Source organism: Octopus sinensis, linkage group LG22 (genome assembly GCF_006345805.1).
Source record: "Octopus sinensis linkage group LG22, ASM634580v1, whole genome shotgun sequence".
In the NCBI taxonomy this organism is placed as follows: domain Eukaryota; kingdom Metazoa; phylum Mollusca; class Cephalopoda; order Octopoda; family Octopodidae; genus Octopus; species Octopus sinensis.
The window spans coordinates 26,675,264-26,690,263 of NC_043018.1; the positions used below are offsets into that span (position 1 = coordinate 26,675,264).

The window sequence follows — 15,000 nt, forward strand, 5'->3', positions numbered from 1 at the left end:
CCCTACACCCGGATATGTCTCTGTAAACAATAACTCTCTACTTGAGTGGGCCATAGTGCCCAAATTCTGACTTGAAAGACTTCACCAGGTGGTGCTATAAGTTAGACATGGCCTGGGCCAATAATGGCCGAAACCTATCAAAGTATCAAAGTAAGTAAGTACATATATATATGTATATATATATATATATGTTATGTACATATATATATATATTATATATATATGTATATATGTATATGTACATATATTATGTATATATATATATATATATATATTATATATATATGTATATATGTATATGTACTATATATATGTATATTATGTATATATATACATATATATATGTATATATATGTATATATATACTCTATATGTATATATGTTATGTACATATATATATGTATTATATGTTATATATATACATATATATATGTATATATGTATATGTACATATAATATATGTATATATATATATAGATATTATATATATATATGTATTATGTATATGTACAATAATTATGTATATATGTATATGTACTTTATATATGTATATATGTATATATACATTTATATATGTATATATGTATATATACATTTATATATGTATATATGTATATGTACATTTATATATGTATATATGTATATGTACATACATGTGTGTATATATGTATATATGTATATATATATATGTATATGTATATGCTTATATATGTATATGTCATCATCGTTTAACATCCGATTTCCATGCTAGCATGGGTTGGATAGTTCAACCAGGGTCTGGGAAGCCAAGAGGCTGCACCAGGCTCCAGTAATGCACCATACACCTCATGTATATATATATATATATATATATATATATATATATATATATATATATATATATATATATATATATAAACTTAGATATGTTTCGACTAAAGACTGGCTCAGGCCATGTCTGACTTAATAGCACCTGTCAGAATTTGCTAAATCCACTTAAAGTCAGGTTTTGTGGTATCATGGCTCATTTGAGCAGGGAGTTCTTGCTAAATGAGTTGTATTCAGGTATATTTGGCTTATGTAGTATCCTTTGAAGAAATATATCATCATCATCTTCGTAAAACGTCCGTTTTCCGTGCCAGCACGGGTTGGACGGTTCAATCGGGGTCTGGGAACCAGGAGGCTGCACCAGGCTCTAGTCTGATCTGGCAGTGTTTCTACAGCTAGATGCCCTTCCTAATGCCAACCACTCCGTGAGTGTAGTGGGTGCTTTTTATGTGCCACCAGCACAGCTGCCAGAGGAGGCTGGCAAATGGCCACAATCAGTTGGTGCTTTTTACGTGCCACTGGCACAGAAGCCAGTCAAGGCGGCGCTGATACATAATTAAGATTCATTTGAATTAGGTATTTGAGTTGAGGTACCAAGTCAGTCTGGTATTATCCACACAGCTTGAAGTTAGGTGAATAAAAAGCATATAAGTAACACGGAAGTCCAGGTATCAGTGCATTACGGCCATTTCAAGTGGCTCCATTCAAGCAATTAAGGCATAAGACCATATAGATTTCCAACATACAGGGTACACTATTATAAATTTTTAGCAAATTTTTCATCAGTACTAAGGACTAAAATAATTATATTACTTCTCGTTGCTATTATTGTGGCAGAAAGAATTTAGAGAAAGATACTCAAAGCCTACTATAATTTATAGTGGCAGAAGATAATAGTGGGGGGGGGGTCTAGAAAGAGGAATGGTGATATAGCTATAATCATCTTTATCCTTATCACATTCAAAATCAATTTATTTATCTTATTTTATAGATCTCTGCTTGATGAACTTTGAGACACAGTGGAACACAATGCTAGATTTAACAACAAATTTAAACACACACACACATATTAGGTGCAAGATTGACTGTGTGGTTGAGAAGTTTGCTTCCCAACCACATGGTTCCATGTTCAGTCCCTCTGCATGGTACATTGGGCAAGTGTTTTCTTACTATAGCCCTAGGCCAACCACAGACTTGTAACTGAATTTGGTAGATGGAAACTGCAGTGTTATTGATCAGAAAATAACTGAAAAACATGTTTATAAGAGTTGTTTTATTTCATACTCCTCGTGTGCCAGTTCTGCCCTTAAGAAAGGAGCAAATACAATGTAGCTGTAGGTCATAACATCCAGGTAACACTGGGGTGCATTGCAAGTATATATATAAATATATATATACACAGACATGCAGGAAGTAAATAGACACCTTTAATTTTTTAAATCTTTTCATCATCATCATCATCATCGTTTAACGTCTGCTTTCCATGCTAGCATGGGTTGGATGATTTTGGTTGAGGGCTGGCGAACCAGATGGCTGCACCAGGCTCCAATCTTGATCTGGCAGAGTTTCTACAGCTGGATGCCCTTCCTAATGCCAACCACTCTGAGAGTGTAGTGGGTGCTTTTTACGTGCCACCAGCATGGGTGCCAGTCAGGTGGTACTGGCAACGACCTTGCTCGAATCTTTTTTACATGTGCCACCGGCACAGGTGCCAGTGAAGCGACGTTGGTAACAATCACACTCAATCATGCTCGAATGGTGCCCTTTTACGTGCCACGGGTACGGAAGACAGTTGGCTGCTCTGGCAAAGATCACGATCGAATTAGCACCCTACTAGCACATGCACAAGTGCCAGTAAGGCGACGCTGGTAATGATCATACTTGAATGGTGCCCTGGTTGAAGGAGAGGTTTTCTTCTAGCTGTTAGTCCATAATACCCAAGCTTATGCAGATATGTAACACATGTTCTTGGACTAACTTCTAGCTGTTTTGCAATATCAGAAGCCTTTGAACGAGGTTCATTTTCCACAATTCTCTTCAAACAGCAAAGCCTCTTTTCCAAGGGTCCAGGTCAGCCAGGACGAGAATCTGTTGATTCTTTCCTTGGCTTTTGAATTGCACTATAATTCCATTTACAGTTGCAAGAGGAATTTGAAGATTTTTGGCAATTTTTCACTGGCAAAGACCAGTCTCAGATTGTCCAACAATACAACCTCTTTGAAAATCTGACAGTTCTGCTGATTTTTTTGTGCGTGGCATGGTTACTCTTCGCAAATGTTTAATATAATGGTACATGGAATGAAAAAGAATAATTACATTGAAAATTCTTCACTGCTGAAAACACATTAAGATTCTTAGATCAGAAATTTTGAAAATTAAAGGTGTCTATTTACTTCCTGCATGTCTGTGTATATATATATATATTATATTCAAATTGTGATGAACATTTGCTTTAGAAGTTTGCTTTAGAAGCGTTGAGATGCCTTAGAAAATTAAAGTGATTTTAAATTCTCAAATGCAGGATAATGCTAATAATATGTGTATATATATAAGGAAAATAAGACAAGGTAGAAAATGCTAAAATAATTTTATCATGAAGAACATTTTAAAACTGGTTTCAGCCTTTGCAACTTTTTCAACTTAGAGTAATATATATGTAATATATATATGCATGGCAGTGTGGTAAGAAGCTTGCTTCTCAACCACATGGTTCTGAGTTCAGTCCCACTGCATGGCACCTTGGGCAAGTGTCTTCTACTATAGCCTTGTGCTGACTAAAGCCTTATGAGTGGATTTGGTAGACAGAAACTGAAAGAAGCCCAGATGTATATATGTATAGTGTGTTAGGTGTGGTGTACAGAAATTGAATATTGAGAGAAAGGGTTGTCAGAATTTTGGAAAGGAATCTTTTTATTTCTTCATTATTATTAGTGCTTAGAATTTTGTGAATGTACAAACAACTTGTACATTCTGACAATAAATACTTCCCTAACAGAATAAGACTTCTTGGTCATAGTATACACAAGATCAAAGAATAAACTTCTGTTCTCTTATTCTTTCTTCTTCCTTGTATCACACACACCACACACACACACACTCACACACACACACACACACACACACACACACACATACAGTGTGGTTATCTATGTTATCTATTGATAGCCAGTGGGCTGCAAAAAATAAAAATAAAACAAAAAAATGGACTAAAAAAAATACAGATATAAAACATGAGATTTAATAAGTTTATTAAATAAAACATGTTTTTTTTGGGTTTTGTTTAGAATAGGAGAACATTGTTTTTGTTTTTTTGAGGTGAGATTCCATGATAACAGAGATAGATAGGTAGAAATATAGGTAGGTAAATAGGCTGATAGATAGATAGATAGATAGATAGATAGACAGAGAGAGAGAGAGAGAGGAAGATAGTGAAGGGGGATCCCCCCTTCCTACTCACCATTCATTTATTTATTTAGTCATTTACTATTGTATTAGAATGGGTTTAAGGATGGTGACCACTTCAAAAAAAGTGTGGTGTGGTCATCACTGAAAGGCTTTTTGTTTTCTTTCTCTCCTCCCCCTTTCTTCCCTTCTTTCTTTTCCCTTTTCTTCCTTTTTTCTCCTCTTTTCCTCTTTCTTTTTCTCCTCTTTGAGTTATATTTAGAATACAAAATGTATTGTCTCTGCTTTTCTTTTAAACATTCAATTTTGGAGAGTTTTTTTGATGAAATTGAGAGAAAACCCCAAGAGAAAGGGGATCTTTTCGGTTTGAACGGCAGTTTTTTTAAATAATTTCCACGTAACTAAACACTTTTAAACTCCGTATACTGGTAGAATGTGTTTATAAAACATCTTTTTCTCTTGGCTTTATTAAGAAAATTCTATAGTTTGTAAGATATTTGTTGTTGTTTTTTCTTCAATTTCTGCAATTTCAACCAATCAAATACATCTATTGAGGTAAAAAACATTCTGTGCCATATGAATTTGTCCCTCGTTTAAGAAACAGATTGGGTTTATTTACATTTGTGAAGAAAAAAAGATATCCTTCCCCCCACCCCTAACCCTAACCGTAAAACAGATTGAAATGCAATAGATCGATACTAGGGTCATAATTATGGGTGACAATTTCATATGACACCGCTAGAAAAAACTGCTGTTCAAACCAAAAAGATTCAATTAATCTTATTTGGGGTTTAAAAGGGACATGAAGGCCTGCAACATCAATATTAGCAATTGGGAAGTAGTTGCCAGCAACCATGGAGATTGGTGACGTACCGTAAAAGAGGGAATACAAAGGAGTGACAGAGAGAGAGAGAGGAGAAATGGAAAGACAAGAAAAGACGTCAACAAGAAACTATGGCATTACAACCAGCCAGGAACAGTCTTCGCTACATTTGTGGCACCTGCCAGAGGGTGTGTTTGTCCAGGATAGGACTACACAGCCACAGTAGGAGATGTATCAGGACATGAGATGTAAAAGCCGGACTGGACTATTTTATGCGCAACTCCATTGTCTCCCGAGACAAAAAGGATGCCAATATATATATATAATTATTTCCAGAGGTATAGCAAGGAGCCAAATCCTGCTTCCACACATATATGACACTCCAGCAGCAACCTTCTTCAGTAACAGGATGTATGTAATCTTTAATAAATACTTCCCTAACAGAATAATACTTCTTGGTCATAGTATACACAAGATCAAAGAATAAACTTCTGTTTTCTTATTCTTTCTTCTTCCTTGTATTACACACACACACACACACACACAGTGTATGTATGTTTGTTCCTTCTTGAGCTATGCCTGGCTTATAAGGGCCAGTTTCCTGGTTTCTTGGCGTATAGGTTCCCCACCTGGACGGGACGTCGGTCCGTCGCAGATGAGCTGCAAGATGTAGGAGGAAAGAGTGAGAGAAAGTTGTGGTGAAAGAGCTAGCAGAAGTTCACCATTACCTTCTGCCGGAGCCGCGAGGAGCTTAGGTGTTTTCGCTCATAAACACACACATCGCCCGGTCTGAGATTCGAACCCACGATCCCTCGACCGCGAGTCCGCTGCTCAAACCACTAGGCCATGTGCCTCCCCCCCCCACACAGTGTGGTTATCTTTGTTATCTATTGATAGCCAGTGGGCTGCAAAAAATAAAAATAAAAAATAAAACAAAAAATGGACTTAAAAAAATACAGATATAAAACGAGAAGGAAGAAAAAAACGATTAGAAAAGTAAAGTTTATTTCTCATTTATTTGTATTACTGTGACTGAGAAGTCTTATTCTGTCAGTGATTAATTTATTACAGATTACACACTAATTACATGTTTACAGAGTATATCTTTAAAGCCCAGTTACGTACTGGGGTCAATGTAATCGACTTAATCCGTTTGTCTGTCCTTGTTTAGCCCCTTGTGGGCAGTAAAGAAATAAGAGACGTTAGCACACTGGGCAAAATGCCTAGCTGTATTTTGTCTCTCTTAACGTTCTGAGTTCAAATTCCGCCGAGGTCGACTTTCCTTTTCATCCTTTCGGGGTCCATAAATTAAGTACCAGTTACGCACTGGTGTCGATATAATCGACTTAATCCGTTTGTCTGTCCTTGTTTGTCCTCTCTGTGTTTAGCCCCTTGTGGGTAGTAAAGAAATAGGTATTTTTTCTGTCTTTACGTTCTGAGTTCAAATTCCGCCGAGGTCGACTTTGCCTTTCATCCTTTCGGGGTCCATAAATTAAGTACCAGTTACGCACTGGGGTTAACGTAATCGACTTAATCCGTTTGTCTGTCCTTGTTTGTCCCCTCTATGTTTTGCCCCTTGTGGGCAATAAAGAAATAAGAGATACTGATAAAATAAGTACTAGGCTTACAAAGAATAAGTCCTGAGGTTGTTTTGCTTGATTAAAGGCAGTGCTCCAGCATGGCTGTAGTCAAATGACTGAAACAAATAAAAGAATAAAAGAATATTGAAGTTTAATAAATTGAAAAAAGTTATTTTATAGTTCACAGTTAGCAACTGGGTTTGCTATGTTTCTCTTTTTTTCTTCTTTTACTTTTTTCAGTCATTTGACTGTGACCATACTGGAGCACCGCCTTTAGTCGAGCAAATCAACCCCACGACTTATTCTTTGTAAGCCTAGTACTTATTCAATTGGTCACTTTTGCCGAACCACTAAGTTACGAGGACTTAAACATACCAGCATCGGTTGTCAAGCGATGTTGGGGAGACAAACACAGACATACATATATACATACATACATACATACATACATATATATATATACAATGGGCTTCCACTCACAAGGCTTTGGTCAGCCCGAGGCTATAGTAGAAGACACTTGCCCAAGATGCCACGCAGTGGGACTGAACCCAGAACCATGTGGTTGGTAAGCTAGCTACTTACCACACAGCCACTCCTGCTTATGTTTGCGAATAAAAACCCAATATACAGACATGTATGAAATTCTTTTCAGGTTTATTGCATACAAACTTCCTCATCACACATCTGTTATTGGAACTGAGTTCTATTACATGGACGCCAATGCGAAGTCTTGGAAATATTCACCAAACAACATCGATTCCAAAAGCCAACCAATTTATTACACGCTACGACCAATATATGAAAATTCTACGAAAGGGGTGAGTTATATTTATGGTTTTGGTGTATGTCATAAGTTTGTGCATAGAATGTGTGAGGTTGTTGTTGTTGTTGTTTAAACCAAGTCAGCTCTGACCCCAGTAGACCTTTTGAGTAAACATTCCAGCTTTGATTATACCAATCTTTGATTATACCAATCTCATTCAGCACTTTGGTCCTCCTGCTGAAAGAGCATCAGGCTACCAGAGCCTTCCGAGTCAGTTTCTTCTTGGGAACCTATGGTTGCCATCTGAGGAGTTTTACAGAGTTGACCTCTGATTCTAGTACTTTTGGTAGAGGTTACTATTCCACAGGATGGCAGATGGAATAGTGGTTTGCAGTATTCAACTCATGATCAAAAGGTCATGAGTTCAATTTCCAGTGGCTGTTGTATCCTTGAGCAAGACGCTTTATTTCACATTGTTCTTGTCCACACTCAGCATCACCCCCACCCCCCACACACACATGCGCACACACACACACATATATATATATATAAAGTGGATGTTAAGAGATGATGATGATATATATACATACACACAACAGACGTCCACATAGTTTTCATCCACAAAATCCATCCATTTGGTCAGCTCAGGGCTAGAGCAGAAGCCAATAGCCTAAAGTGTTGTGCTGGGGGATTGAACCCTAGACCATGTGATTGGGAAACAAGCTTCTTAACCACACAACTACACCTGGGTATATGTTCATGAGATAATAGCAAAAAATATATATACCTCATTGCCAGTGCCGCTGGACTGACTCCTATGCCGGTGGCACATAAAAAACACCATTTTCGAGCATGGCCATTGCCAGTACTGCCAGACTGGCCCTCATGCCGGTGGCACGTAAAAGCACCCACTACACTCTTGGAGTGGTTGGCGTTAGGAAGGGCATCCAGCTGTAGAAACTCTGGCAGATCAGATTGGAGCCTGGCGCAGCCATCTGGTTCACCAGTCCTCAGTCAGATCGTCCAACCCATGCTAGCATGGAAAGCGGACGTTAAACGATGATGATGATGACCTCCCTACTTTTATAAGGAATTCTTCAGATGCCAATTGATGGTCTGACGAGTCATACAGAGGCACTGAGTTGTGGTTTCAGGTACTTATGCACTGTTTCTTTTTTAACTTTCTCATTGCAGAGTTTCATGTATATGATGTACAATGATGAGAAACCGGATACACACTCAGCTACTGAATCATATGGACACACGAAAGGTAAATATTATCCTTGACTGTTTATGTCGCTTATTGCAAGTGTTGTTAGCATGGTTGTTGTTGCAAGCTTGTGAGTTCGTGTTTAACTACCATGTAGTGGATACGACCATACGTAAGGAGTTGTTGACAAATATCTCCTTTAAAACACCGCACGGTCGTCCCTAACAAAATATATATATTTCTTTACTACCCACAAGGGGCTAAACACAGAGGGGGACAAACAAGGACAGACAAACGGACTAAGCCGATTACATCGACCCCAGTGCATAAGTGGTACTTAATTTATCGACCCCGAAAGGATGAAAGGCAAAATCAACCTCGGCGGAATTTGAACTCAGAACGTAACGGCAGACGAAATACGGCTACGCATTTCGCCCGGCATGCTAACGATTCTGCCAGCTCACTGCCTTTAATGGAGACTGTCATCAACAGATAGTTTAGCTTAATGGTAGAGTGCTCAGCCAGCATCTGAGGGGTGCAGATTTCAGTACCGTAGCTGTCTGCTGACAACTTTTTCTATCTTAAGGCGGTGAGCTGGCAGAATTGATTGCAAAATATATAGTCAAATACATGATATAAAATACAATGCCACAAGGAATAAATGAGGATGACAACTGTTCTACTGTTTGAGAGAGAAGAAAACTTTTTGGATCTTTTCGGTTTGAACGGCAGTTTTTTCTAGTGGTGTCATATGAAATTGTCACCCATAATAATGACCCTAGTATCAATCTATTGCATTTCAATGTTTTAGGGTTAGGGTTAGGGGTGGGAGAAGGGTATCTTTTTTTTCTTCACAAATGTAAATAAACCCAATCTGTTTCTTAAACGAGGGACATATCCATACGGCACAGAATGCTTTTTACCTCAATGGACGTCATTTACGTGCCAGACGGGGCTGGCAAACGGCCACAGACGGATGGTGCTTTTTACGTGCCACCAGCACATACCTGGGTCACTAGCATTATGGAATAGGAGCTTTATTTGCATATTCAAAATGTTACAATAAACAAATTTAAAAGATATGTATATATGTATGTATGTATGTATGTACGTATGGGTTTATGTATGTAAAGTGAAGGCACATGGCTTAGTGGTTAGAGTGTCGAGCTTATGATCGTGAGGTTGTGAGCTCGAATCCCAGACCGGGCTGTGTGTTGTGTTCTTGAGCAAGACACCTTATTTCACGTTGCTCCAGTTCACTCAGCTGTAGAAATGAGTTGCGACATCACTGGTGCCAAGCTGTATTGACCTTTGTCTTTCCCTTGGATAACATTGGTGGCGTGGAGAGGGGAGGCTGGTATGCATGGTCTTCCATAAACAACCTCGCCCAGACTTGTGTCTAGGAGGGTAACTTTCTAGGTGCAATCCCATGGTCTGTGTCGTGACTGAAGGGGTTTCTCTGATGTATGTATGTATGTATGTATGTATATAAATTATGATTTGCTTCAACAGACATCCATCAAAACATCATACATCGATAATAATTTATTTTATTTTTTTACTCTTATTTCAAGGTGTGATAGCATTTGACAAGCAATCTGGATTTTGGTTAGTTCACAGTACACCAAAATTTCCAGATTATAGACACTCTGGCTACCAATGGCCAGATAATGGCCACTACTTCGGTCAGACTTTCCTATGTGTAACATACCCTTATAAGGAAATGAATAAAATTGGTAAATATACAAATTTTTGTTTATTTTGTTGTGTCTGGGGAGAGTCATTCTCTTTTAGTGCCTTATTATTTAACACACTCACCGGTTAAATTTCCACTCATTTATTTATTTTTCCTGAAATTTCCGTTTTGTCTTGCAACTTTTTCAAAAGTCGTTAACGCTGTCCGTTATCTGAACTGCTTATTGTTTCTGTTTATTGTTTTTTTTTGTATTTTTGTTTTCTTTTTTAACTAGTGCAACAGTAGCATATTTGTCGTTTAAATAGGAGTGGGTTCAATACTTATTTCCGGGTATATGTGTATGAGTGTAACCATGGCTTCCTAACCACATGGTTCCAGGTTCAGTCCCACTGCATGGTGCCTTTGTAAAATGTCTTCAACTATAGACAAACAGAGCAAGTACCAGACTTCAAAAATAGAAATAACAACTGGGGTCCACCAAATGGTGTGTTTACGTCCCTGTAACTTAGCGGTTTGGCAAAAGAGACCGATAGAATAAGTACTTGACTTACAAGGAATAAGTCCTGGGGTTGATTTGCTCGACTAAAGGTGGTGCTCTAGCATGGCCACAGTCAAGTGGCTGAAACAAGTCATTTGACTGTGGCCATGCTGGAGCACCACCTTTAGTCGAGCAAATCGACCCCAGGACTTATTCCTTGTAAGCCTAGTACTTATTCTATTGGTCTCTTTTGCCAAACCGCTAAGTTACAGGGATGTAAACACACCAGCATCAGTTGTCAAGCGATGTTAGGGGGACAAACACAGACACACAAACATACACACACACATATATATATACATATATATGACGGGCTTCTTTCAGCTTCCGTCTACCAAATCCACTCACAAGCCTTTGGTCGGCCCGAGGCTATAGTAGAAAACACTTACCCAATGTGCCATGCAGTGGGACTGAATCCGGAACCATGTGGTTGGTAAGCAAGCTACTTACCACACAGCCACTCCTACGCCTATAAAAATGTTACCTTGGCATATATATGCACATATGGGTACAGGACTTCACAAACCATAAACAGCATGATATACAAAAACAAATGAGTTGAATACACAAACAACAAGAGAAATAAATGGAAAACAGGATAAGTAACATAAAGAACAACCCTTCATTAGTTGTTGGCTGTCCATCTACTCCTCATTTCGAGCATTGAACGATGGTATGACTTTTTGAAGGCAGTTGCTCCCACAAAAGCCAAAATAAAATTTGGGATTTATGGAGGGTCGAAGTTGGTGACAAAAACAGGACAGTGGAGACATACAAGGAAACCAAACGAAAACAAACATGGAGGGTCGTTTGACTAGACGAAGGTAAAATAGTGAATGCTGGGAAAATATTTTCTTTGACAAAATAAAAGATAGAAGAAAGAGATAGATAGGATACGTGCAGTCTTTACAACTGCCCTGAAGGAAAAAAAAAGATGATCACATGAGGAAAAGAAAGATGGACGATGATCGCATGTGAGCAACGAGAGAGAGTAAAGGAGAAAGAGGTGGGGAGAGAGAGAGAGATAGAAAACAGTGAAGGGGAGACAAAAAGGAATTAGAGAAAGGATAAGAGAGAAAATGATAGGGGAAGAGAACAGCATATATATACATATATATAATACACACACAAACATAATACATGTGTCTGTCTATAATTAAAGAAAAAAATTTCTTTCATATTTCTAGGAAAACAGCTGAAGTATAACTATCCCCAAATATACGACAAAAGCTTCCCGCAAACAATGGTAATGGATAACCCTGATATGGCTGCTGTGGTTTTGAACCGTTCCAAAGTCTCTTATCCACCTTGGAATCATACTGAAATTCTTATTTCTAAAGGTGGCAAAAAGTTTGTTAGTTTCGCTAAATTTTCAAAGTTTAATTCAGGTAAGTAAAAGACACACTTAATATATTTAATTATTTTTGTATTTATGTATTTATTTATTTATTTTTGTATTTATATATTTATCGTAGAGTGACCCGCTGTGCTTGAGGAGATCTATTGAGTCAAGTACATCAACGTCAACATCAAAATAAAAATCAAATGGAAATTGTAGTTATGATACCCATATCGGTGGCACATAAAAAGCACCATCCGATCATAGCTGATGCCAGTGCCACCTGACTGGCATCCGTGTTGGTGACACGTAAAAAGCACCAACTGATTGTGGCCATTTGCCAGCCTCCTCTGGCCCCTGTGCTGGTGGCACATAAAAAGCACCTGCTACACTCACGGAATGGTTGGCGTTAGGAATGGCATCCAGCTGTAGAAACACTGCCAGATCAGACTGGAGCCTGATGCAACCTCCTGGCTTCCCAGATCCCAGTCAAACCGTCCAACCCATGCTAGCATGGAAAACGGATGTTAAACTATGATGATGATTATGATGATGATTTATTTATGCTTATATTTACAATAGGCACAGGTTTTCTAATTGCTTGGTTTCTGGTTCTGTCCCACCGCATGACACCTTGGGCAAGTGTCTTTTACTGTTGCCTGAGGTCAACCATGCTAGCATGGGTTGGACGATTTGACTGAGGACTGGCAAACCAGATGGCTGCACCAGGCTCCAATCTGATCTAGCAGAGTTTCTACAGCTGGATGCCCTTCCTAACACCAACCACTCTGAGAGTGTAGTGGGTGCTTTTATGTGCCACTGGCACGAGAGCCAGTCAGGCAGTACTGGCAACAGCCACGCTCAGATGGTGTTTTTTACATGCCACCTACACAGGAGCCAGTCCAGCTGCACTGACAATGACCTCGCTTGAATGTTTTTTCACGTGCCACTGGTACAAGTGCCAGTAGGCGACGCTGGTAATGATCATGCTTGAATGGTGCTTTTTACGTGCCACCGGCATGGAAGCCAGTTAGCTGCTCTGGCAACGATCACGCTCGGATGGTGCTCTTAGTGCTCCACTAGCACGGATGCCAGTCATCGAATTTGATTTCGATTTCACTTGCCTCAACAGGCCTTCGCAAGCAGAGTTTAGTGTCCAATGAAGGAAAGGTATGCATAAGTGGGCTGGTTACACCCCTGGCATAGGCCACAAAGTTATAGTCTCACTTGGCTTGCTGGGTCTTCTCAAGCACAGCATATTTCCAAACGGTACTTACTTTTTAAGGCTTGGTACTGGTCTCTTATATTATATGTATGTTGTGTTAACTTATCTTGATAGGATAGTTGTAAACATGTGTCACCATTTTACAAGCAATGCCATTCATTTCCAATTTTCCATGGAAACATTTGATCACCATTATCATTTAATGTCTTCTCTCCATGCTGGCATGGGTTGGACAGTTTGACCAGAGCTAGCAAGCTGGGGGACTGCACCAGATTCCAGGCTGAGTTGACCTGGTTTCTATGGCTGGATGCCCTTTCTAATGCCAACCACTTTACAGAGTGTACTGGGTGCTCTCCCGTGGCACCACATGGGTGCTTATATGTGACACTGCACAGGCCCTTTTATGTGATGCTACATGGGTGCTTTTACATGACACCACATGGGAGCTTTACACAACCAGCAGGATCAGTCTTACCAATTTTGCTGTGGGGAGTGGGTCTTCTTAAGTATGACCAGGCGCCAGGCATCTTGGTCCTTTGTCATCTCACCTGAAAAGTTCAGTGTCCTGAGGTCATTCTTCAATTCTTCGTCCCAGGTCTTCCTCAGTCTTTCAAAGGTGCCTCTCTACTTTGAGAGACTGGCACCTTTTTATGGAGCTGCTGGGCATCCAACTACATCACATGACCAAACCAGTACAGTCTTCTCTCTTGCACACAGCTACCAATTCCTCTTATGCATAACTTCTCTCTCAGAACACTGACACTCTGTCAAACACGTACACTAACATGTTCACATCCAGCGGAGCAGAGTAAAAATATTATCTTGCTTGAAAATCGGTGAGGGTTGGTGACAGGTAGAGCATTCAGCTGTAGAATATCTGCTTTTATGAATTCCATCTACCCCATGCAAGCATGATGGTAAAATGATGATGATGATGATCATCATCATCATCCTTTAACGTCTGTTGTCCATTCTGGCATTGGTTGGACAATTTCACTGGGCTGGCACGCTGCACTAGACTCCAGCCTGATTTGGCAGGGTTTCCTACGGTTGGATGCTTTTCCTAACGTCAACCACTCCGAGAGTGTAACGGATTCTTGTACATGCCACCGGCACAAGTGCCATTTGTGCAATGACACCGGGGTGTATTTACATGCCACCAGCACCAGTGCAAACTTTGCATGGCACCGGTAGCCGCCCCAACTGTGATTTTGCTTGGCTTGATGGGGTCCCAAGCACGACATAATGCCAAAGGGTCTTGGCATTATGATGATGATGATAATGATGATGCTGATTCTGTCGTTGCTGTCAATAATTCCATTTCGTTTTTTTCAATGTCTCCATCTTCTTTACAGACCTTTACTCGTCTTGGTTGGCGCCAGCACTAGGTAGTAGTTTGCTGGTTGAGTCATGGCAAAATGGACGGGGCAAACTGCCTTCATTCTGTCTTGGAAAATATCAGGTAGGAAAGCTTACTGATTCATTTCAGTTGTAATTCTATATTCTTGAATGTGGTCCTGGTCACTTCAAATTTTCCGGTTTTAAGTTCTCTAGAATGAATATTAATAAAGAACACCACCCCCAAAAGCAAAGGAATTTAGGGCAGTAATAACCATC

The 15,000-nt window shown here is 39.4% G+C and overlaps 1 protein-coding gene across 1 annotated transcript in view; it reads left to right on the forward strand.

Annotated features, from left to right (window-relative positions):
- The window catches only part of LOC115223215 (plancitoxin-1), a 24,347-nt gene that overhangs the window by 6,137 nt on the left and 3,210 nt on the right, over positions 1-15,000 (forward strand). The window contains exons 2-6 of the mRNA XM_029793692.2: positions 7,265-7,430; positions 8,570-8,645; positions 10,160-10,321; positions 12,007-12,207; positions 14,739-14,845. Coding sequence (XP_029649552.1) covers positions 7,265-7,430; positions 8,570-8,645; positions 10,160-10,321; positions 12,007-12,207; positions 14,739-14,845 — 712 coding nt within the window. The remainder of the gene's footprint in view (positions 1-7,264; positions 7,431-8,569; positions 8,646-10,159; positions 10,322-12,006; positions 12,208-14,738; positions 14,846-15,000) is intronic.